We start from the raw sequence: 25,972 nt of genomic DNA, 5'->3' as shown, positions 1-25,972 counted from the left end.
AGACAGTTACGGCTGGCGAAACGTCGGGGGGAACACAGTGTGATTTTTTAAACAGCAGCATTGGGACAGTATGATAATATAATGATTAATAGAGTTGGATCCAAAAAGGAATTATTCCAAAATAAAAGTGGCATTTTGAAAAGAGGAGCCATATATCCAAGCCATAAATTATACATGGGAATGTACAATATTAACCCTAAACTGTCCCAATGTCTGTGGTTTTAATTCGCATTATATTTTTCTGATTCCTCACAAAATTTACAACTTTTAATTGAAATAAATAAAAGTAAAATTTTAAATATTAGGGCAATTAGTCCCGGGAGGGCGAAAGCCTGAATGGGAATTTGAGAAAGTCTTATATATCCAAGGGAGACACCCTATGGGTAATTTGGATTTATACAATTCCCACCAAGGACAACATCTGCAATACGTTTGTATGTTCTCCCTATGTTTGTGTTGGGCTTCCTCCAGGTACTCCGGTTTCCTCCCTAAATTAGTATGTTTTGGAATGTGAGAGGAAACCAGGGTACCCGGACGAAACCCAACTCAAACACAGGAAGAAAATTGTAGTGTACAACGCTGCGGAATATGTGTTTGATAATTATTTTATGTATTTACCACACGGAAAAGCTTGAACACTTATATGATAATGCTTTATATCAGTACCTTATTTATTTTGCATGCTCTTTATCGTTAAAGGGGTTATCCATCATAAGGTGAATTTACCTGTCAGACAGAAATGGGCATGTTAACCAAGGATCCATGCTTGGGTTGCTGGTAGATGGTCGTGTCTTGTGCCCCCCATGACACTGCTGGCTTGTTTACGTGAACTAGCTGTTTCAGTTCCCTCTGTCCAAGTACAATCCCTAGGATCCCTTGTTTCCAGTTGGGAGGTGATTTATCTCCCTCCCACACATCAGCCACCCCACCAATTGCAGCATTGTGGAGAATGATCTCCCTCCCACCCAACGGTCGCTCCACCCATTGAAGCATACATGCTTCCTTTCAACACCTGACTAGCCCCTGTAGTATAGTCAAATAAAAAAAATCCTGGAATACCCCTTTAACAAATTATGTTTATGAACTTTTCCTTCACTATTTTATAAATCAAGCATGTATGACGTCACTGTATTCATTGTATGTTTATAGGTATCTTTATATGGTCACTTTTTAAGTACAATCTCTCTCTCGTCTACAGACACATTTCTAGAGAGGTTCCAAGTCCTGCACTGTCAGTAGTGTCACATACAACCAGCGCAGATCAGATACCGCCTCGGCAGCTCGCTGTGATGTGACCTTGTCCGTGGCACAAGAGCTGCAGGCTGGCGCGCTGACAGCCAGCCTAACAGAAAAGACAGATGGTACTCTTCGAGGTTGGAGTTCAGTACAATGATCAGCATTGAGATAAAGACAGGCCTGGCACAGGGAATATTAAACACCCAGATCTGCCAGACAAATAAAAGGTCAATATGTTAAACTCAATCTAAACACAGATTTACTGGTGGCAATGAAGCGTCAATGACGAAGAGCTGGCGCATTTCACGGCCATGTACAAAGGATCAGTCGGTGTTAAGATTCTAGTTAGCGTCTCTAGGGATGGCGACAGCAGCAGCGAGTGAGTCCTCTCCGGGTACTGATTCTGAACTCATTCATTGAAAACATATTTACTATGATTGGCATGTCGTCTATGGATAACCGGAGCAGGCTGTGGGCATTCTTCTTCTCCTCTCTGAATTCTTAGCATTAGATCTTAAAGGGGTATTCCAGGATTTTTTTATTTGACTATGCTACAGGGGCTGTAAAGTTAGTGTAGTTCATAATATAGTGTCTGTATCTGTATTTGATGGCTGGTCTTTCATTTCTTATGTGATCTTTTCCCTTCCGGATGTTCATTTTTAGCAGCATACAAAATGAGTGTTGTCTCGGGTCTTTCCAAGGTTCCAGTGCGGCCTGAGACATTACATCACTAGTCAGGTGTTGAAAGGGAGCATGGCAGTGCTCCAATGGGTTGGGTGGAAGATTAAGCACAACACAAATGGAAGGGAGCCTAGCTGTGCTGCAATTGCTGGGTTGGTTGATGTGTGGGAAGGAGATAAGACACCTCCCACCTAGACCCAAGGGATCCTGGGGATTGTAGTTGGAGGGAGGGCACAGCAACAGGAAATAGTCAGTTCACACAAACATGTGAGCAGCTGTCATGACCGAGGGGTGCACAGGGAGAGTGAGCCCTAAGCTGTCCCTAGAAACACTCTCCCTGCCTACTTGCCCATCTGCCCTAAATGGCGGATCGACAACTTGGAGCTGGTCCCTCCCTGCCCTAAAGTGCAATGGGCGAAAGGTACACAAATAATACAGTACAAGTAGGGGACAGGTCAGAAACGTAATGGGAAAACAACCAAACAACCAGATAAACCAGGCAGGATATAAATATACAAACAGGGCTGAATATAGCGTACTAACATACAGTTCAGAAACCGGAATAGAGATTAAACGGCAGATATGAATAAATGAACAAGACTAGATATGGAATAAGTATACAGCAGAAAACAGGAGATGCAGGGGATGAACAGATGAACCGAATGTAAAACACTAAACAGGTCAGGAAACATAGAACACTCTTAATACTGGACACTGAACAAAGAACAAACTAGAATCCTCACTCCAAACATGGAGGACATCAATACCAAAGCCAAATGGACTACTAGCCAGCAGGCACACTCCACCGTGTGATCAATATACTGGCCTAGAAGGAAACAGAAATATAATAAACCGAACACTAGACTGAGAACGGATCATGATAACAAACAGGAATATTACAAAACCGAACTCCATAACATGGAGGAATATGGGCCAGGACTCTAAACAGGAATACTAAATACTGAGTACGGGTACAAGCAAGACTCACAGTGTGAACAAAGACTAAGATATAACAAGGTACCAAAAGCCGAAAGATGTACAGTAACCCCCCCGACATGCGATGGCTCCGACATATGATCAAACCGACATACGATGGCCTCTCAGAGGCCATCGCATGTCGATGTCAGCATCGACATACAATGCTTTTATATGTCGGGCCATCGCATTAACTGCTATCCGACAGCGGAAAATGCTTAAGCTGCTGTCGGATAGCAGTTTAAGCATCCCGGACAGGTTCACTTACCAAGTTGGACCTTAGGCTGTTGTATATCTGGTTCCTGGTTCTATGTATCTGGCCAGGGAAAAAAGGTTAGTGGTTAGGTTCCGCATCACATGAGAAACCTTGGCATGGTGTGCGTCCTTCATATAAGGATATACTGGCTAATGTCTCATTTTTACATCAGTTTTGAGGATTAGCTAATGTCATTGTATATATTTACCACAGGATTGAAACCCCACTCTTGTCCATAGGTGCAGGTCCTCTGCCCCATTGTATGTGTGCACAATTGCACTTGGGGTTGAGCACCTGTTATCAACTTGAGACTACGTTGTTTTGTTTTTTTGTTTAAAGTTAGTCATGTTGTACGCATCCTCATACACGTTTATCAGGTGTCAGGATGTGATTGTGGTACTTGTGACCGTCTGCAGGCATCCTCCATTGTATGCATTTTTTGCTGGGGATATCGCCCTTAGCAACGGTTGACAAGTGCAGGGCCTCCACCCAGCGAAGGTGCACAATTGCACTTGGGGTTGAGTTTCCTGCTATAGCCATGTCCATGCAAATATAAGCCGGCTAGCGTCTTTTAAGGCTTATATCAATGCGCCCTTTTATCTTATTGGGTAGCGTTGGGGGTTTCACCTGTGAGGCCTGCTATATATAGACCAGCAAGGGTGGGGCTTGTAACCTGTCTCCCCCCTCCCATTGTATGTGTGCCTAGTACACACTGGAGGCGACTGGGGAGCAGTCTGCAAGTTGGACCTTAGGCTGCTGTATATCTGGTTCCTGGTTCTATGTATCTGGCCAGGGAAAAAAGGTTAGTGGTTAGGTCCCGCATCACATGAGAAACCTTGGCGTGGTGTGCGGGCTCAGGTATGTCCTTCATATAAGGATATACTGGCTAATGTCTAATTTTTACATCAGTTTTGAGGATTAGCTAATGTCATTGTATATATTTACCACAGGATTGAAACCCCACTCTTGTCCATAGGTGCAGGTCCTCTGCCCCATTGTATGTGTGCACAATTGCACTTGGGGTTGAGCACCTGTTATCTTGAGACTATGTTGTTTTGTTTTTCACTTACCTATCCCCGCTGCTCCGGGTCCACTTTGCGATCCTCTGGCGTCTTCTGCATCTTCTCCGGGGTCCGGGCCTCGCTTTCCGGTGTCGTTATTACGTCGTGCGCACGCCGTCCCGGTGCACCAACGTAATAACGTCACCAGAAAGCGAGGCGGAAGAAGCCAGAGGATCCCGAAGAAGATGCCATCGGAAGCGGTGAGGACGCGGTCCGGAGCAGCGGGGACAGGTGAGTATTAAATCCACTTTTTACATTGCACGAATCCCTCAACATACGATGGATTCGACAAACGATGGCTCGTTTGGAACGAATTACCATCGTATGTTGAGGGACCACTGTACTTAAAACCAAGCAGACTAAAATCAATATCATAAACAGGACTATTAACCATGGTTAAAACTCAGACAAACAGACATAGCAATAGTAAAACTAATAACCAGCAGAGAGTTCAGCAGAGCTCGGGTTTACATAGCCCCACCCGAGTTCCCATTGGCTAATAGCATTAACTATTCCCTAGCCAGGGAGAATAGCACAGAAAACGTTCAAACATAAAAACAGTCTAAACAGGGCTTAAAATGGAAAAATGCCAAAATGGACATTACAGCAGCGTGATGGGGGACACAGGACATGGCTATTTACCACCAACACAAGCACAGATCCTTGGTAAGCCTGTCCTCTACTTGCTGACCAATAATAAGTAAAATCACCTTATCTTGATAACCCCTTTAATTATCCAATCAGAAACAAAAATACGGAACCATCTCCAATGTCAGACACTTTTGTCAGGATAAATTCACTCCTGAATCGGCCTGTTGGTATTTCTACTGGCTGATAACTTCAAAAAAGCCATTTGTCTCTGTGATTTATTCATACATTTCCATAGCAGAGTTTATAGCATTTTTTCCTATTTTATTTTCCTATTTTATATTATTTTTTGTTTCAATTTCTACCTTTCGTCACACCGAAACCAAAAGTAAGATGAAGTTATCTCTTTTTCGAAAATGGACTTCAGGTCTGAATATAGATCACTTCATATTTTTTATTTTTTTTTCACGTCTGATAAAAAGCCAAATAAGGCCCTTTCGTATATTTGCCAAATCACTCTCTACAAAGAGAATCATTGAAAAGAAAATATAAAAAAAAAAAAGCTGCATATTATGCAGTTTGATATAAGTAAGGTAATTTTCTGGGCAACTTCCAATAGTCTCTAATGAAAAAATGCCATGACAGCCAAGATGGGAGGCTGTAAAATGTTTCCAGCGCTGAGTACGCAGCCAGAATCACAAACAAGTAGAAAGATGCTTAAAGTAAATAGTTTTCTCAAAAAAAAAAAAAAAAATATATATATATAAAATTGCCTGGAGGTTTAAAGCCATTGCAATAGCGAGTCTCTTCGACACGAGCAAAATAGAAGATTAAACGCTCAAAAACTTTTTCAGGTCTTTTACGGAAAAAAAAGTAGAGAAAAAAACCTTCTGAACTTTGCTAAAGAAATAATAGGATCCCGTCACGCCGGCTCAGAGTTGGTTATATTGCAAAATAAAGTTATGCTATTGGCCAGTATGTAATACCAGATATAACCTGCAGGAGTCACTAAAGAGAAAAGTAGGGTGTGCGTCAATCAGGTGATCCTTAGGCTTACTTCAATGTCAAAAGAGGTTGTCTGGATGCACAAACATCATGAAGATAACCAAATACGTGTGTAATGGGACTGTACGACAAAAAGCATGGGCCAATTGCCAGGTGTGAGATTTGTGAAGAAAAATTCTGTGAAATAAAATACATAGGTTTTTGCATTGGTCCCTTTTGACTGTGTTCGCATGGACATCAAAAGTTCCGCTCAAGAACATGCTGTGCTTTTCCTTCCTTTAGGCTGGAATTCCACTGAGGTTTTTTTTTTTTTTTTTTTGCAAAAACGCCGTAAAAAAGGCCAATTTTCCCGCACAGCATTTTTTCAGTGAAAAAGCGGCGTGTCCAGATGTTAGCTGCAAGTCAATAGTAAACTGCAAAATGCCAGGTTCACTTGGCGTTTTTCAGTTTGCCGTTTTTTTTATCCTTTTGGAGTTTCTCTGCAATTTCGGGCTCATAGGCTGAATTTTCAAAATGCCTGACAAAACCTAGTTTGGCGTTTTTTGCCCTGAAATCGTGGCGTTTTCCTCCCATAGAAGTCTATGGGAGAGTAAAAACGCCAAGAAAAATGCCATGTTGGTTTTAAATTTTGCGTTTTTGCAGGCGGTTTTTATTCTTTTATGGACTTTAGCGATCCAAAAAAATTATGGAGATACCTTTTTTATTAAAATTTCGTAGGGTACCATAAAAAAAAAAAATTATTTGTATCTAACGAAATTTATCTTTTCTATTATGAAATGTTTATTCATCAATTTATGTGGGCGGGTAAAGCACTAAAAATGTAGCCGACAATAATAAAAATGGAGTGTGTGTGTGTGTTTTTCACTTTTTATTTTATTTTTTAGGTAGTACTACTACTCCAAGCATGGAACACACTGTTCCATGCTGGGAGTAGTAGTACCTGTACTAATTGACAGATCGCCCGTTGCGATCCTCCTGTATAATGTATAGATGCAGCGGCCGATCTTCTCTGGTCCCCTGCACTGCCGTACATATACCTATTCATATTTCCCGCAGAGAACTGTGATTGGCCAGATGGTTCCAGCCAATCACAGCTCTCTGTGGGAAATAGGAACATGTGTATATATACGGCCGTGCAGGGGACCATAGGAGAGCGGCCGCATCTATACATTATACAGGAGGATCACAGCGGGTGTCAGTAGTGATACCCGCTGTGATCTTTCCTTAACTATAAGTACTACTACTCCCAACATGGAGTACACTCAGCTCCATGCTGGGAGCTGTAGTACCTGCATTAATAGACAGATCGCATCATGTGTCAGAAGTTACACTCGCTGCAAGCTTTCTACTAATGCACGTACTACAGCTCCCAGCATGGAGCAGAGTGTACTCCATGTTGGGAGTAGGAGTACCTGCAGGTAAGAACACAGCGGGTATCACTACTAACACCCAATGTGATCGTCCTTGTCTATAGCAGAGATGGAGCGGCTGTATACAGCGCTCGCTTCCCTGCTCTGCACTGTACTCCGGGCCGGCCACTCATTCATTCATATTTTCCTCAGAGCTGTGATTGGCTGCAACCATCCGGCCAATCACAGCTCTGGGCGGAAAATATGAACAGCCAGAGCAGAGGTGCGAGCGCTGTATAGAGCCGCATCTCTACTATATTATGGACGATTGCAGACTGACAGTCAGGGCGATATGTCTATAGTACAGGTACTACTACTCCCAGCACGGAACAGTGTGTTCCATGCTGGGAGTAGTAGTACTACATAAAAAATTTGAAAAAAAGAGAAAAAATAGTTAAAGGGGTTCTCCGGTGCTTAGACATCTTATCCCCTATCCAAAGCATAGGGGATAAGATGCCTGATCGCGGGGATCCCGCCGCTGGGGACCCCCGTGATCTTGCACGCGACACCCCGTCTATAATCAGTCCCTGGAGCGTGTTTGCCCTGTGTGACGTCACGCTCCACCCCTCAATGCAAGCCTATGGGAGGGGGCGTGACAGTTATCACGCCCCCTCCCATAGGCTTGCATTGAGGGGCAGAGCATGACGTCACACGGGGGCGGAGGCGTGACGTCACACGCCGTCGGCCCCGTGGTCGCCGGTAATCAGACCCGGAGCGAACACGGGGGTGCCAGAACGGGGAACGGGGAGCCGCATGCAAGATCACGGGGGTCTCCAGCGGCAGGACTCCCGCGATCAGGCATCTTATCCCCTATCCTTTGGATAGGGGATAAGATGTCTAAGCACCGAAGAACCCCTTTAAACACACAAACTTTACAAAAAATTTTTTTTTTATTTTGTTATAAAAAAATAAACATTTAGTTAAATACATTTTTTACATCCCTACTGCATCCTTTTTTTTTTTTTGGTACCCAACTATTTTGTAAAAAAAAAAGGCAAAAGGGGCCAAAAAAGGCAAATTCCACACAAAGGTAAAAACGCCAGAAAAAACGCCAAAACGCAGGGGAAAACTGTGGCAGTTTTTTCGCGTTTTTATGCCACAAAAATCGCAGAGCAAAAATCTCAGTGGAGTCCTAGCCTTAAAGCGATGGACACCAGGACGGAACCCAAAAAAAGGTTAATCAGGTAGTCTGGGCACTGTAGGTGCCTGGCATCCATGACGCCAGGCACCAACAGTGCCCAGCCTACCCCATAAACTTTTTTAGAGTTCCGTCATGGAAACTATGTGAACAGCACCTTATATATTGAATAGATCAAGAAAAATTCCAATGATATGGGTGACCATATTATACATAGTTGTGCCAAGTCCACCAATTAGGGACCTTATTTTGGCTCATAGATGGGTGAGTCCTAGGTTAAAGGGTGTAGGACAGTGTTTCAGATAATGGCTATCCGGGCATGCTGGAAGTTGTAGTTTTCCAACAGCTGGAGGCACCCTGGTTGGGAAACACTGATGTAGGATATAAGCTGGAGACTGGCCGGTGATATTTCGATACACATGGGGGAGATTTATCAAAACCTGTCCAGAGGCAAAGTTGCTGAGTTGCCCATAGCAACCAATCAGATCGCTTCTTTCATTTTGAAGGGGCCTTGTTAAAAATGAAAGTAGTGATCTGATTGGTTGCTATGGGCAACTCAGCAAATTTTTCCTCTGGACAAGTTTTGATAAATCTGCCCCATGGATTCCTGATCTCCATTTCTGGTCCTTTCTGAACAGAGTGGAAATGCCTGTTGGGCCAATGACTAGTTGAGGTGGTGTCCACTGCGGCCGGTAGAACAAAGGAGTAAACGAAAACTGAGGGGTGCTCCCTTGTGTAGTAAAGTGGTACAAGCTCACAATCACACCTATGGTGTCTACTGACTTTGTAGGGTTGTGCCAGAGCAAAGGTCTCCAAACTGTGGTCCACCAGCTGTTGGTTGGCCGGGAATGAGTTGTAGCTTTGTACCATCTGGAGGGACACATTTTGGAGACCACTGTGCTAGAGAATTGGCATAACTCTATAGTAGGCATATAGGCAAAACAGTATGCTACTCTGAAGACCCAATCCGGTCACCCTAGGGTGCTGATAAGTGGGCAAAAGCAACAGAGGTAAAATGTAGTAGCTAAACAAACACTGCTGCATTGTTGTACATAAAATATTTGCCACAATAGATGCACAGGACTTAAAGGGGTATTCCAGCCATAGACATCTTAATTCCTATCCAAGGGATAGGGGATAAGATGGTTGATCATGGGGGGGTTATGGCCCGCCTCTGGGACCAACTCCCCCCCAAATCTCTGTGCAGCACCTGGCATTCTCTGCCGGGCTGCTGCTCCAGTCTCGGAAACCTCTGTGTTTCTGGGAATGGAGAAATGACGTCATGCCACGCCCCCTTGTGACATGTCTATGAGGAGAAGATTTATCAAAATGTGCGAGAGAAAAAATGTAGTGATTTTCCCCCAACAACCAATCACAGCTCAGCTAACGAGCTCTGGTAAAGTGAAACCTGAGCTGTGATTGGTTGCTGTGGGGAAATCACACCTTTTCTCTCATACAGTTTAATAAATCTGGGCCAAGATGTCTATAGCCGGAAGGAATACCCCTTTAACAATTTTATTGGTTTGAAGCAATGGAACAGACGTGTTTCGGAGCCAATATGCTTCTTCCTCAGGTCCAACGTAAAACACCTTCTTGGCTGGCAGACATGTGCATCTGTGTGTTATAAGGAACCAGTAGGTAGAGATTAGCAGGAATTCAAGTATTCCAGCAGTGGGCGATTGGTGGCAACCCCTTAAAGGGGCACACTCCAGAGTGTCCATGTGTTTCATTAGGCAGAGCAGTACAAGAGATAGAGAATAAAATAACTCTACCTAAGCAGGGTCACAGATGGCTACAATACCCGGACCTCCATGCTTCTTCTAAACCAAATTAAGATCACCGTGGGGTTCTAAGTCTGATCCAGTAGAACAGTGGGGGGTCCAAGTCCTGCAGCTGAGATCTTTAAATGTAACAAGTAGTTGTATCTTGGAAAGATGACATATTTTCCATATCATATAAAATACGTTTGCTTTCAATTATTCTATTATTTCCATTTAAGAAAGAAGAAGAACACGTGCAAATGTATTCTGACATTCATCAATTGTTTTAAGTACGTCTGAGCAAACAAAGTTAAAATGCCTAAAACATGTGCAAGAACAGACGTTCAGCTCCTTCCTATTACCCTGCGAAGTACAATGGCCGAGTCTGTAAACAGTTACGCCGGTATAATTACTTACACTGGTCATGCATGCAGACACGACATCCGAAATACCGAGTGCTATTGATATCATGAGAACCATGTGTGAACCCAGCTGTGCCTGATAGAACGTCGCCCCCCCGAGCCTATGACTATATAAATTAGGACAGGTGAAAACACCTCCCGCGGCTTTAATCCTTAAAAGGGAACAAACACCCTATGTGCAGCAGCAGTCGTCACCGCTTTGGATGTCCATTATGCCAAAGGCCGAGCAGCGGTTCTGCAGCAAGGACCTTAATTCAATGCAGACTTTCATTTATAAAAGCCACATTCGCAGATTTAAGGATAAGAAAAAATGATGCATAATCCACTACCCACATTAAACTGTCCCAGATTGTAATATATTAGTAAGCAGACAGAGACTACAACTATAAAACAAGGACAAAAAACACGTTTGGGAATTACAGTGGATACAATATTGACCTTTTATATGCACTTTATTAATAATTTTAGTTTCATTGATTTTCCCCTTTGGAAGTAATTTACAGAATAGCTACCTAAGGCCCCGCTCACACTACGGAATTCTCGCGGCTGAATTCCGCAAGCGGAGATTCCGCCTAGCGGCCGCCGCCGAGGGTGCTTCGGCGCTAGGGCCGCGGGGCACTGAGCCATCACCATTGACGGCTATACAGTGCTCGCGAAATCCGCGCAAAGAATGAACATGTTCTTTCTTTGCGCGGAACAATTTCAGCAACGGAATTGTCCGCCGCGGAAATTCCGCAGTGTGAACGTATCTCGCGGAGACCCATTCACACTAATGTTAAGTTCACACAGCGGAATTCCGCTCGCGGAGTTTCGCTCGTGGAATTCCGCGAGAATTCCGTAGTGTGAACATGGCCTATAGGTGGCAGTAGAGCAGTGTTTTGTAACCAGGGTGCCTCCAGCTGTTGCAAAACTACAACTCCCAGCAAGGCCGGGTTAACATGAGGCTCCATTTCCGTTATGGATAGACAGAGCCAGACAGTTCATTGCACAATAGACATCAACAGAGCCCGACAGACCCCATTGACTTTACTCAGGTTTCTATCACTTTGCATTATCTTAATGGGGCAAAAATACCCTTGCAGCATATTGTTGTCCCGTTATTTAAACAGAATCTGCAATGCAGATGTGAACCTAGCCTAAAGTGTATGGGAGCCTTAAAGGGGTCATCCAGTACTGAAAAATATATCCACTGGGGGGGACAAGTGTTTTATTACAGCAGATGGGAACCCCACGATCTCCACAATGGTGCCCCACCATCTGAGAAATACTTGTCTCGGCATTGATGGCCTGCTCAGCCAGAGGTATAACTAAAGGGGGTGCAGAGGTAGCAGTCGTAACGAGCCTTGGTGCCTAAGGGGGCCCCAAAGTCCATCTGCCAAATAGGAATCCTGTATTATAAATGGCATATGGGGCCCTGTTGCAGATTTTGCATTAGGGCCCAGAAGAAACTGTTGTTTTGCCGACACTGCCGAGACCAGTAAGTCTCAGAAGGTAGGGAACTCAGTGGGGAGAGCAGGGCCCTGTTCTGGAGATCCCAGGGGGTCCCATAGGTTAAAACCCCTTCCCCGCGATCAGACACTTATGCCCTATCCTATGAATAAGGGATATGTTTTTCATAACTGGACTAAGAACCAGTAACCCTCAGAACTGCCATCTCATCTGGCCAACCAGTGCCCTGCTCTGAACTGAAGAGGAACAAGAACCACCAAACAGCAGTCTATGGCGGGGTGCCCCTTTATTTGGAGTATAATCTGGTTTGGCTAACATCCCTAGTCATGTTTAAAGGCTTCTATACGGGTAGGACACTGACTTACAGAATAGTTATCTTTAGATGGTGGTAGAAAGAGTTTTATTTCTTTTGGAGGAGATGTGTAATGACTATATTATCTATCTCTCCTCTGCACTGCCTATTTATAGTGACCCCCCCCCCCCCCCCCCCCGACATACGATCATTTCAACATACGATGGCCTCTCAGAGGCAGCATCAACATACGATGCTTTTGTATGTCGGGGCCATCGCATAAACGGCTATCCGGCAGCCCTGACTGCTTCAGCTGCCACCGGATAGCCGTTTACGGTGCCCCGTGTGGTCCGCTGACGATCACTTACCTGTCCTCGGGGCTCCGGCGCGTCCTCTTCGGGATCCCCTGCATCGTCGTCTCTCTCCATCATCGTCATCACGTCGCTGCGCACGCCGTCCCGTCATCCAATAGGAGCACGTGCGTAGCGACGTGATGGCGGCGACGGAGAGCGAGGATCCCGGGGAAGCAGAGGCATTGCCGGAGCGTCGGGGACACCCCGGGGACGCGGCGACAGCGATGGACGGCGACATCCAGGGCAGCGGTGACGAGCGGTGACGGTCCGGAGCGGCGGGGATACATGAGTATAACCTCCAATACCAGTGGTCTTCAACCGGTGGACCTCCAGATGTTGCAAAACTACAACTCCCAGCATGCCCGGACAGCCGTTGGCTGTCCGGGCATGCTGGGCGTTGTAGTTTTGCAACATCTGGAGGTCCGCAGGTTGTAGACCACTGTCCTATACTTTACATTGCACGGATCCCTCAACATACGATGGTTTCAACAAACGATGGTCCATTTGGAACGGATCACCATCGTATGTTGAGGGACCACTATAGTAGTATACGGTAAAGGCTTATACAACTCCATATTCCCTGGGAACAGGTGCGGCACCCCCTACGCCATGTCCTGATATCTGCCATTACACTCACACACCTACACAAACACAGTGCATGTCCCAGCCTAACGCTCTTCAACATGGCAGACAATACCGCGTGTCATCTTTTCGAGAGCTTTGTGCTCCGAGGCAGCGGCGCTCAGGTACTGCTGCTCCCGGAATATATTACTACTGGGAAAATTAGATTTTCTGTGCGAACTGCAGCAATTCCGAAAAATACTTTTCATTTAGATCAGAGCAGAAAACGATTCTGAACCGAAGCCAAACTCAGCAACCAAATCATCAGTCATTTTTATAACACAATTGAATGGCGCTTTGTATACACAGCTGAAAGCGCCATTTAGAAAGTATTTAAAAAATGCATGATCCCCCGACATCCAGCATGTAAACACAGCATACATTTGTCTGTCCTAACACATCCCTGAAGGGAGGCTGGAGCTGAGGGGAGAAGGCTGAGCGTACCTGGAATCGCAGAAGCAACTCCACAGTCCCTGGCCGTGACTCCACAGGAGACGATTAAACACGCGATTAAAACTCCGGTACAAGTGTAAACACTCCACATCAGTCACCTTCCAGATGCGCTGAAGGACCGAACGGATGTTTGTTCTCACTATGTCCAAGATCTAAACAGAAATAAAAAAAAAAGAGACTTATTCAGTCCTACTGTATAAACCCCAATGGAGATGTCCCTTTAAAGGGGTACTCCGGTGAAAACCTTTTTTCTTTTAAATTAACTGGTGGCAGAAAGTTAAACACATTTGTAAATTACTACTATTAAAAAAAATCTTAATCCTTCCTGTACTTCTTAGCTGCTGAATACTACAGAGGAAATTCTTTTCTTTTTGGAATGCTTTCTGATGACATCACGAGCACAGTTCTGACATGAGTATAATAATAATAATAATAACAATGCTTTATTTATTGTTGTCCTTAGTGGGATTTGAACCCAAGTGCCCAGCACTGCAAGGCAGCAGTGCTAACCACTGAGCCACCATGCTGCCCTTAGCATACATCCGCTATGCATGGTTGCTAAAATGGACAGGTATGTCAGCAGAGAGCACTGTGCTCGTGATGTCATCAGTGTTCCAAAAAGAAAGGAATTTTCTCTGTAGCATTCAGCAGCTAATAAGTACTGGAAGGATTAAGATTTTTTTTAATAGAAGTAATTTACAAATATGTTTAACTTTCTGCCACCAGCTGATTTAAAAGAAAAAAGGTTTTCACCGGAGTACCCCTTTAAAGATAAATTCCGGCAGCTTAATGAATCTTACATTGTTATGGATAATAGATATAAAATGACGATCGTTATTCTAAGATGGTGGTTACATCCTGTACTACGCCCCGTGTGGCCACCCTGCTTGGCACAGATAATATGATGCAATGCTTACGTAAACGTAGTCTACTAACCAATTAGAATGCTTACACAATGGGCTACGCCCTACTGAAAAATGTATATTGTTTGTATGCAATACAATAAACTAGAGAACTACTTTGATCCAGTCTTGTGTCAGCGTGTGTTTTCTCCGTGCACGTACAGTCACCCGTACTGTGACCCCTCAACCTACGATGGCCCTGACATACGATAACGAAAGCAACATACGATGCTTTTTTATGTCGGGGCCATCGCATAAACGGCTATTCGGCAGTGCTGACTGCTTCAGCTGCCGCCGGATAGCCGTTTACGGTGCCCCATGAGCTCCGGTGATGTCTCTTACCTGTCCTTCAGGATCCCCTGCATCGTCGGCGCTCTCCATTGTCGTCATCACGTCGCTGCACACGCCATCCAATCGGCGCGGCATGCGTAGCGACGTGATGGCGGCGACGGAGAGCGCGGATGCCGGGGAAGCAGAGGCCTTGTCGGAGCATCGGGGACACCTCGGGGAGGCGGCGACAGCGATGGACAGGTGAGGGACAGGTGAGGATGGCGGCGGGGACAGGTGAGTACAACTTCCTCTAACAGTGGTCTACAACCTGCGGACCTCCAGATGTTGCAAAACTACAACACCCAGCATGCCTGCTGGGTGTTGTAGTTTTGCAACATCTGGAGGTCCGCAGGTTGTAGACCACTGTCCAATACTTTACATTGCACGGATCCCTCAACATACGATGGTTTCAACAAACAATGTTCCATTTGGAACGGATTACCATCGTATGTTGAGGGACCACTGTATTACCTAATTTGGAGCAGGACATCAACCTAGAGCGATCACTTGAAACGCATCCAATATAACATAACCTAAATCATAATGTTACTACCCATCCATGTTTATGACAAATCTAACCTGTTTATTAGAGATGAGCGAACTTACAGTAAATTCGATTCGTCACTAACTTCTCAGCTCGGCGGTTGCTGACTTTTAAGGCATAAATTAGTTCAGCTTTCCGGTGCACCGGTGGGCTGGAAAAGGTGGATACAGTCCTAGGAAAGAGTCTCCTAGGACTGTATCCACCTTTTCCAGCCCACGGGAGCACCTGAAAGCTGAACTAATTTATGCAGGAAAAGTCATCAACTGCCGAGCCGAGAAGTTCGTGACGAATCGAATTTACTGTAAGTTCGCTCATCTCTAGTAGCGATTGTTGCTGCTTGTTATATTTGCTTCTTTTTTTTTTTTGCAAAAAACAGCGCATGAGTGTCCATGGGTTGCAGCTCAGTTCTGTTGAGACTGGGGCTATGCTGCAATACACAACACACAACCTGTGGACAGAAGTGGTTGTATTTTTAAGAAGAAAGCAGCCATGTTTTTCTAATCCTGGTCACCCCTCCTCTGATTAGTCTAACCCTGCCTCTGGCCATCATATAGGTTCCAGAGCTAACACTGGAGAAAGAAAAGAAAAGAAAAAAGAAAAGAAAAGAAAAGAGAGAGCAGCATGTTAGCTCAGTGCTTGCCTGGTTGCCCTGTAGTGCTGTGGCCCTGGGTTTAAATCCAACTATGGGCAACAGCTGCATGTACTTCATATGCTCTGCTAGTGTTTGCATGAGTTTCATTGACAGAGTAGCCTGGAACTTAGATTTTGAGTCCCACTAAGAACAGGGAGTAATGTTGCACTTCTTAGGCTGGAATTCCACTTTTTTTTTTTTTTTTTTTGTGAAAACGCCAATAAAAACGCCAATTCTGCCGCATGGGTTTTTTTGGCCAAAAAATGCTGCGGACAGATGTTAGCTGTAAATCATTGAGAAATTCTTATTCCACTTGGCATTTTTCACTTTGGTGTTTTTTTAATCCTTTTGGCATTTTTTCACTCTTTTTTTTTGGCATTTTTCAGATCGTTGGTAATCGCAGCATGTTGAGCCACTGGCGATTTTTTTTGTAAAAATCATTGACGCCAAGAAAAACGATATGTGGGTTTTAACTTCGGCGTTTTTGCAGGCAGTTTTTATTCTTTTTTGGACTTTAGAAATCCCAAAAAGTGGTGGAGATCCCTTTTTTTAATAAAATTTCGTAGGGTACTATTAAAAAAAATGTAAAAAAACATACAGTAGTGAAGGAAAAATTGTATCTAACGAAATGTATCTCTTTTCTAACAAAATTTTGATTACTTTTTAAACAGGGATCAATTTATGTGTGCGGGCAGGGACCTAAAAATGTAACCGACAATAATAAAAATGCAGTGTGTGTGACACCTGGGGCGATATGTCTATAGAACAGGTACTACTACTCCCATCATGGAACAGTGTGTTCCATGCTGGGAGTAGCAGTACTACCTAAAAAAATTAAAAAATAGAGAGAAAAAAGTGAAACACACACACTTTATTAAAAAATAATAAAAATGTTGTTATAAAATATATACATTTCGTTTAATTAAATTTTTCCATCACTGCTGAATCCTTTTTTTTTTTTTTTTTTTGCCAAGGTGCAATTTCCACACATATGAAAAAATGCAAAAAAAAAAAAAAAAGCCAGAAAGAACGCAGGAAATTGCACTGGCGTGTTTTCAGGCGTTTTTTCAAGCGTTTTTTTTTTTTTTATCCCAAAAAACGCAGCACAAAAAACCAAGTAGAAACTTAGCCATATGGTGCCACGGGAATAAAGAAGCAATCTCAGATTATTCAGAAGCGAGGTGGGGCCAAGTACTGAACTGCTTGCCATGATGGCGTCACTAGTGGGAGCTCAATGCATCCACATTCATAGAGTTCACAATGAGTTTAAAGGGGTACTCCAAGTAAATAAAACTTATCACCTATCCACAGGATAGGGGATAAGTGTCTGATGGCATGGAGTCAGGCTACTGGGGTCCCACACGATGCCCAGAATGGGGCCCGGCTACTCACCAACCCTTGAGGCAGAGCGGCCCCCACTCTTATATACGCTCAGCCAATCAGGTAGTTTATTTTTTAAAAGCCTTTGTAAAAAATGTGCAATCTGATTGGTTGCTATGGGTAGGTGCTCCACTCCAGCCTTAGTGTATGTTCACACAACATTTTGGTCATACATTTACGGCCATTTTTTCTTTATTTTTCCTTATTTAGCAGATGCATTGTCTAGATTTTTAGTTTTTACATTGATTTTTGGCCTCCTTTTCATCCATTGCTTTAAAGTTTTGGCTTTTTTTTTTTTTTTTTTTTTATGGGAATGTGTCACCATTTTATAATTTTTTTCACACTTTTAAATATTTTTGGAAATATTTTTTGAAATTTTACTTGTCACAAAACTCGAAAAATGTTAATAATAATGCATATACCTACCCCCTAGGCCAGTTAGTCCCACACACATTATTTTACAGTCAAAGCTCAAATTCCTTCTGCCCCTTTTGCCATCCTCTTAGGAGGGGCAATTCATTATTTAAATTGATTTAATTAAAAACGGACCAATGGGGGAGATTTATCAAAACCTGTGTAGAGGAAGAGCGGTGCAGTTGCCGATGGCAACCAATCAGAGCGCTTCTTTCATTTTTCATAGGTCTCTTTAAAAATGAAAGAAGCAATTTGATTGGTTGCCATGGGCAACTGCACCGCTCTTCCTCTACACAGTTTTTGATAAATCTTACCCAATGTGTAAACAATCCAAAAAAGCCATCTTATTTTAAAACAATGGCCCTTATTTACTAAGAGTGTTGTGTAGGTTTCTTTATGGGTTTTAATTCCCTACAATTTATTTTCCACGGTATTTACTAAGGTTTCCCTACATTTTCCACTTTCCCTACGTTTTGCTTTTTTTTTTACACATGCTCTGATCTGTGGGGTTTTCCTCAGCTCAAATCCACCACATTTTCTGTGGAAACCTTAGTAAATATGTCGTTTTTTTTGTGTGAAAATGTCGGGACACGCCTCTTTGGCTGGCCACGCCCTTTTTCCGGGGGGGGGGGGTCTCAGTAAAATGGAGAGTTAGTTGTTTTTTTTTTTAATTCTGGCGCAAATTTTGACAGAATTTCTCGGGTTTGCAATAGTAAATGAGAGCCAATGTGTCCGTTTTTTTCATACGCTGGGGGCACAGATGACGGCAGTGCCACAGTTTAATTTTTTTTATTTAATTTTTTTTTTTAGAAAAAGAACAAATTATTATTTTTTTACTTTTTAAATACACCTGAAATCACACTGTGTGAACATAGCCTTAAAGGGGTACTCCGGTGAAAACCTTTTTTCTTTTTAATCAACTGGTGGCAGAAAGTTAAACATATTTGTAAATTACTTCTATAAAAAAAAATCTTAATCCTTCCTCTACTTATTAGCTGCTGAACACTACAGAGGAAATTCTTTTCTTTTTGGAATGCTCTCTGATGACATCACGAGCACAGTGCTCTCTGCTGACGTTATTATAATAATAATAATAATAACAACGCTTTATTTATTGTTGTCCTTAGTGGGATTTGTACCCAAGTCCCCAACACTGCACGGCAGCAGTGCTAACCACTGAGCCACCATGCTGCCCTTAGCCTACATCTGCCATGCACGGTTGCTAAAGTGGACAGAGATGTCAGCAGAGAGCACTGTGTTCGTGATGTCATCAGTGTTCCAAAAAGAAAGGAATTTCCTCTGTAGCATTCAGCAGCTAATAAGTACTGGAAGGATTAAGATTTTTTTAATAGAAGTAATTTACAAATATGTTTAACTTTCCGCCACCAGTTGATTTAAAAGAAAAAAGGTTGTCACCGGAGTACCCCTTAAAATGTATTTTTGTATATGATTCGAGCAACAAAAAGGTTTCCATTCAGTGACAGAAAGAGAAGAGTACCCACAGTTATTTATGAGTCCTGAAGTTGATATATATATATATATATATATATATATATATATATGCACTTTAAACTATAATAAGATATCATGCTATATAAATTCATACTACCGTATATACTCGAGTATAAGCCGAGTTTTTCAGCACGATTTTTCGTGCTGAAAACACCCCCCCTCGGCTTATACTCGAGTGAACTCCCCCACCCGCAGTGGTCTTCAACCTGCGGACTTCCAGAGGTTTCAAAACTACAACTCCCAGCAAGCCAGGGCAGCCATCGGCTGTCCGGGCTTGCTGGGAGTTGTAGTTTTGAAACCTCCGGAGGTCCGCAGGTTGAAGACCACTGCGGCCTTCAACATCATCCAGCCCCCTCTCACCCCCTTTAGTTCTGAGTACTCACCTCCGCTCGGCGCTGGTCCGGTCCTGCAGGGCTGTCCGGTAAGGAGGTGGTCCGGTGAGGAGGTGGTTCCGGGCTGCTATCTTCACCGGGGAGGCCTCTTCTAAGCGCTTCGGGCCCGGCCTCAGAATAGTCACGTTGCCTTGACAACGTATTCCGGGCCGGAAGCGCGGAGAAGAGGCGCCCCCGGTGAAGATAGCAGCCCGGAACCACTATCCCACCGGACGACCTCCTCACCGGACAGCCCTGCAGGACCGGACCAGCGCCGAGCGGAGGTGAGTACTCAGAACTAAAGGGGGTGAGAGGGGGCTGGATGATGTTGAAGGCCGCAGTGGTCTTCAACCTGCGGACCTCCGGAGGTTTCAAAACTACAACTCCCAGCAAGCCCGGACAGCCGATGGCTGCCCGGGCTTGCTGGGAGTTGTAGTTTTGAAACCTCTGGAGGTCCGCATGTTGAAGGCCGCAGTGGTCTTCAACCTGCGGACCTCCGGAGGTTTCAAAACTACAACTCCCAGCAAGCCCGGACAGCCGATGGCTGCCCGGGCTTGCTGGGAGTTGTAGTTTTGAAACCTCTGGAGGTCCGCAGGTTGAAGACCACTGAGGGCGAATGATGAGAAGAGGATGATGAAGGGGGGGGGGGGTGTGGGGATGATGAAGGGGGGTGGGGATGATGAAGGGGGGGGGGGGTGTGGGATGATAAGGGGATGTGTGGGATGATGACAAGGGGATGATGAAGGGGGGATGTGTGGGATGATAAGGGGATGTGTGGGATGATGACAAGGGGATGATGAAGGGGGGATGTGTGGGATGATGACAAGGGGATGATGAAGGGGGGATGTGTGGGATAAGGGGATGTGTGGGATGATGACAAGGGGATGATGAAGGGGGGATGTGTGGGATAAGGGGATGTGTGGGATGATGACAAGGGGATGATGAAGGGGGGATGTGTGGGATGATGACAAGGGGATGATGAAGGGGGGATGTGTGGGATGATGACAAGGGGATGATGAAGGGGGGATGTGTGGGATGATAAGGGGATGTGTGGGATGATGACAAGGGGATGATGAAGGGGGGATGTGTGGGATGATAAGGGGATGTGTGGGATGATGACAAGGGGATGATGAAGGGGGGATGTGTGGGATGATAAGGGGATGTGTGGGATGATGACAAGGGGATGATGAAGGGGGGATGTGTGGGATGATGACAAGGGGATGATGAGGATGTTAATGACGGGTCTGGATGATGACAGGGGGGGATGAGGTATTTCCCACCCTAGGCTTATACTCGAGTCAATAACTTTTCCTGGGATTTTGGGTTGAAATTAGGGGTCTCGGCTTATACTCGGGTCGGCTTATACTCGAGTATATACGGTATGTTTTTTTTTTTTTTGCGGGAATTCAAGAATATGCATAGGCCAGAATTATGGTAATGCAAAGCAAATCTATGAGTTCACATTTCACTCTAGCACAGGGTGGTAGGAGGAGGACAAACTTCTTTCGACGGATCTGACAGTAGCTTGGAAGATTAATGCTGTGTTTTGGATCTCTCTTGTGAGACCCACTGAGAGTCAAGCTTGGATATGTTCCACTCTTCACTTATTTTTGATAGGCCCTCCAATGCTTCTTGGGGTTATGCCAGCTGTACCTCTGGCATGCAACCTCAGGTTTAAAATAGCGGCGCAAAGGAGCGAAAAAGATTAACCACTGGAATACTGCAATGTCTAATGTTCTATCGGCTCCCCCGCCAAAGAATCGATGGAGACTGAAGTCTGAAACAAAAGTTATTATCATAAATCCTAAATAATACATAGTCCTGCAGGGAAGGGCGGAAAAAAATTGGAGGGTCAGTCTAAGCCAGTGTTTTCCAACCAGGGGGTGCCTCCAGCTGTTGCAAAACTACAATTCCCAGCATGCCCGGACAGCCAACGGCTGTCCGGGCATGCTGGGAGTTGTAGTTTTGCAACAGCTGGAGGCACCCCCTGGTTGGGAAACACTGGTCTTAGTGATTAAAGGGGTGGTACTCCGGTGGAAAACATTTTATTTTATTTATTTATTTTTTTAAATCAACTGGTGCCAGAAAGTTTGTAAATGACTTCTATTAAAAAAATATTTGTCCTTCCAGTACTTATTAGCAGCTGTATGCTACAGAGGAAATTCTTTTCTTTTTGAATTTCTTTTCTGTCTTGTCCACAGTGCTCTCTGCGGACACCTGATGCCCGTATCAGGAACAGTCCAGAGCAGGAGAAAATCCCCATTGCAAACCAAGTTCCTGGCACGGACAGAGGTGTCAGCAGAGACAAGACAAAAAAAAAGAAATTCAAAAAGAAAAGAACTTCCTCTGTAGTATACAGCCGCTAAAAAGTACTGGAAGGGTAAAGATTTTTTTTAATAGAAGTCATTTACAAATCTGTTTAACTGTCTGGCACCAGTTGATTTAAAAAAAATATGTTTTCCTCCGGAGTACCCCTTTAACAACCACCTCTGGCAAGTGCAAACAGGCCAGAGGGGGCTAAGAAGTTAATAAGGGAAATAGGAATACCCCTTTAAATGTTTTATAAGGAGAAATTGATTGAGAAAGAGCTTCTTATATGGCAACTGCTTATGAAATACAGATACATCCGCTCTTACCTTTTTCTAAGTATAGTTAAAGGGAGTTATCCAGAATACAAAAACACAGCTTCCTTCAGAAACAGCATCACCTCTGTCCTCAGGTTGTGTGCAGTATTACAACTTGGCTGTATTCACTTCAGTGGAACTCTACTGCAATACCACACACAAACTGAGGACAGATGTGGCACTGTTTCTGGAAGAAAGCAGCTATGTTTTTCTAATCCTGAATAACTTCTTTAAGGTCTATTCACACGTATAGTATCCTGCGCATATTTAAGGCGCAGGATTTGAAGCTGCAGATTTTATGCTGTAGATTTCAATATAACTTTAATGACTAAACACGGCATCAATATCTGCAGCTTCAAATCCTGCTAATCAAGTATGTGCTGCACGTGTGAATACACCCTTAAAGGGGTACTCTGCCGAAAAACATCTGATCTGATCGCCAGGGTCCCGCCGCTGGGGACCCCTGCAATCTCTGGCGCGGCACCCCAGTCATCCGTGCATGGAGCGAACTACGCTCCGTGCCAGATGACTGGAGACTACAGCCGCCACGTCCCCTTCCATTCATGCCCATGGGAGGAGGCTTGATGGCTACGCACTAGCCGCCACGCCCCCTTCCATAAACATGAATAGAGGGGGCGTGGCGTGACGTCACAAACGCGGAAGCTCCAAGCTTCCATGTTCTGGATGCCGCCCCTGCAAGCCCAGAGATCACCACCCAGCGGCAGGAACCCCCACGATCAGACATCTTATCCCCTTTAAGAGTGCCAAACATCATACACAACCAATAGGATTGTGCACTGAATATACTGAATACTTAAAGAAGACCCAAATGTAATAACCAAACATCTCACCTTTCTCTGTTTCACAGAATCCAGCTTTATCAACCAGTAGGAGGCTACCTTGGGTTTGTGATATCGCCAATTCTCCATAATCTGTACAAAACAGCAGAAACAATGTGTCATAAATACTTAACACTGTATTAGTAAACGTGTGTTATCATTTGTGATACGAAAAAAAAAAAGTGCTTATGACTAAGGGGTTATCACCAAAATGTGTCAAGCTGTATTTTTTCTTGACCATTACTTTTGTATTACCATTCTTTAATTGATCTGCAATAAAGGTAAAAATTTTACTGGATTTCGGAGCACTGGATATTTATTCCACTTACATATATATACACACAAACACTACACCTGCACACATAGGATAATTAAACAATTGTTTTTGGGTTCCACCACAGAACACAGCCGATTGCTGGAAGTCTAAGTAGTTAAAGGGGCTATTCCCGGATTTTTTATTTGACTGTGCTATATGGGCTGTAAAGTTTGTGTAGTTCATAATATAGTGTCTGCCCCTTTGTGTGATGGCTGGTCTCACAATTCTTATGTGATCTTTGCCCCAATTGTAATTTTTAGCAGTATACAAAATGACTGTTGTCATAGGCTCTTCAGTGCGGCCTGGAACAATACATCACTAGCGAGGTGTTGAAGGGAGCATGGCAGTCCCTCAATTGGTGGAGCAACCGATGGGTGGGAGGGAGATCATTCTCCACAGGGCTGCAGGGAATTGTAGTTTTAAGCACAGCACAGCATGGAAGGGAGCTCAGCTGTGCTGCAATAGGTAGGGTGACTGATGTGTGGGAGGGAAAAGAGTGACCTCACACTTACAAACAAGGAATCCTGGAACTTGTAGTTGGAGGGAAGGAACTCAAACAGGAAATAGCCATTTCACAAAAAGAATGCAGCAGCGTTATGGTGTACTCACAACATGGCCATTTACCCTCACAAGACAAGCACAGATCCATTACTGTCTTGCAGGTAAGTACTAAAGTTACCTTAGGTTGGATAATCCCTTTAAACCTTATAGTCCAGTTTTTTCGAACCAGCGTTCCCCTAGCCGCAGGCTGTCCGGGCATGCTGGGAGCTGTAGTTTTGCAGCAGCTGGTGGCGCACTGGTTGGGAAACTCAAGACGATGGACTCTTCTAACAATTTTTTTTTTCTCGCCCCTCCCCTGTTTTAGGAGGTGACCGTATCCCCTGCTCACCATGGGAACTTACTACTAAATCTAGTTATTGATAGAATATCCCTAATCCCTGAATGTCCTCCCCCCCCCCTATTGCTTAGTGTCACGAATCCCATGGGCCAATATTGTTTTGGTCCTCTACTGCTAAGTATCCCTGCCGCGCATTACTATATGCGGCTTGGGGATCAGCCCATACCAGGTATTTAATCATATTACCTATTTACTTAGCCTCCATTATTGCCTGTATCCTAAGTTTGTGTAGCGAATGTGGAATATACGTTTGTTTTTATTGGGGATACTATTGGACCCTTGTATGGGTCACCTCTCTTGTCTAGTGGTTTTCACTCTTCTACATAGGTGTACATTATGCTAAGTCATTTGAGCCATCCATTTACTTCTATCCAACAGTGTATTCCACTGTTTATTAAGCCTTACCCATCCAACTCCAGTGATGCGAGGGTTAACTTATGATTCTGGCCTCCAGATCAGATGACCCTGCACTCTGGCTACGCCCCTCTCGGCCAGCGGTATCGGCCGGCGTGGACGTCATCACGCCGGAACTGCCCTCTGCTCCTGGGTGTGGATTTAACCAGAGATGCCGCCTCTTATTCCTTGTGTGCGCTTGGCAGCCGGCGGTGACAGCACGGCTCCCCGCTACTTGCGGGTACGCACAGGAACCTTCATGCGGACGCCGAAACCGTGAGTAGCACCAGCACCTTTTCTTTACAGGTCAGAGACTCGTCTGTTTGTATTGCTGGGTTTAGCTGTCCCTTGTTTCCCTTTCTTTTACAGGGTTACCTACCTGGGACTGTCTGCACCACGGATCAGTATGCCCCTGATGACATAGGGGTACACGTTTATATACAGTGGGGGGTCAGGTGTATCCATGACCCCCACCTCTGTTTTGTTATCCTACTATTAGGGGACTGTGCTTGAATTCTTATCCCCTTGTATAGGCTTTGGGCACATACTGCCAGATTGCTTTGACCCCTGATGAGGTTTGTGACTAAGGACCGAAACGCGTCGGGTCTTAGTATGTACCTAGCTTAAATAGCCTTACATAGTACAACAGCACACTGCATACCTCATGCAGTTGTGCGTATTATATTAACAGTCTGTGTTACATTGGAGCGTCTATTGTTAGACAGCATCTATCAGGCTGTCTACCCTCTCACAATATTTTGTGTGTATTTTTATCAGTCTACTATTAAAAGTTAAGTATTATGTCACTCCCCCGATTCTTATAACTCTTCTAACAATAAAACAGATGCCTTCTTCTACCAGCGGCACTGCCAAAGTATGAATACACTTGTTCTAGATACTCTTAAACGTGACGATCACTCACGGACCAAACAAAGAGCGTAAATATTTGCGGACAAATGGAGAAGGCGACGCAAGAACACATGTCCTGCCAGTGTCATCCGTCTCCGGGAGAAGTGCGGGTCCCGAACTCTGGTGATTATTATGGCTATTTTATGGGCTGCTTTTTTTATTTTTTATTTCTGTAGGCAGATTCCGAGTGCTGAAATGTTTAGTGCCTAA

General features: G+C 44.3%; 1 protein-coding gene across 7 annotated transcripts in view; it reads right to left on the bottom strand.

Moving 5' to 3' along the window:
- The window catches only part of TTLL7 (tubulin tyrosine ligase like 7), a 245,761-nt gene that overhangs the window by 23,039 nt on the left and 196,750 nt on the right, over positions 1 to 25,972 (bottom strand). For 6 of the 7 annotated variants that reach the window (XM_056532560.1, XM_056532564.1, XM_056532565.1 and 3 more), the window contains exons 18-19: positions 23,259 to 23,339; positions 13,691 to 13,851 (exon numbers count right to left, since the gene is read on the bottom strand). In XM_056532560.1, coding sequence (XP_056388535.1) covers positions 13,691 to 13,851; positions 23,259 to 23,339 — 242 coding nt within the window. The remainder of the gene's footprint in view (positions 1 to 13,690; positions 13,852 to 23,258; positions 23,340 to 25,972) is intronic. The other variant, XM_056532566.1, reaches the window with a different exon arrangement.

This window comes from Hyla sarda, chromosome 7, assembly GCF_029499605.1.
Source record: "Hyla sarda isolate aHylSar1 chromosome 7, aHylSar1.hap1, whole genome shotgun sequence".
NCBI lineage: Eukaryota > Metazoa > Chordata > Amphibia > Anura > Hylidae > Hyla > Hyla sarda.
This window is presented reverse-complemented; position numbering and strand designations above follow the sequence as displayed.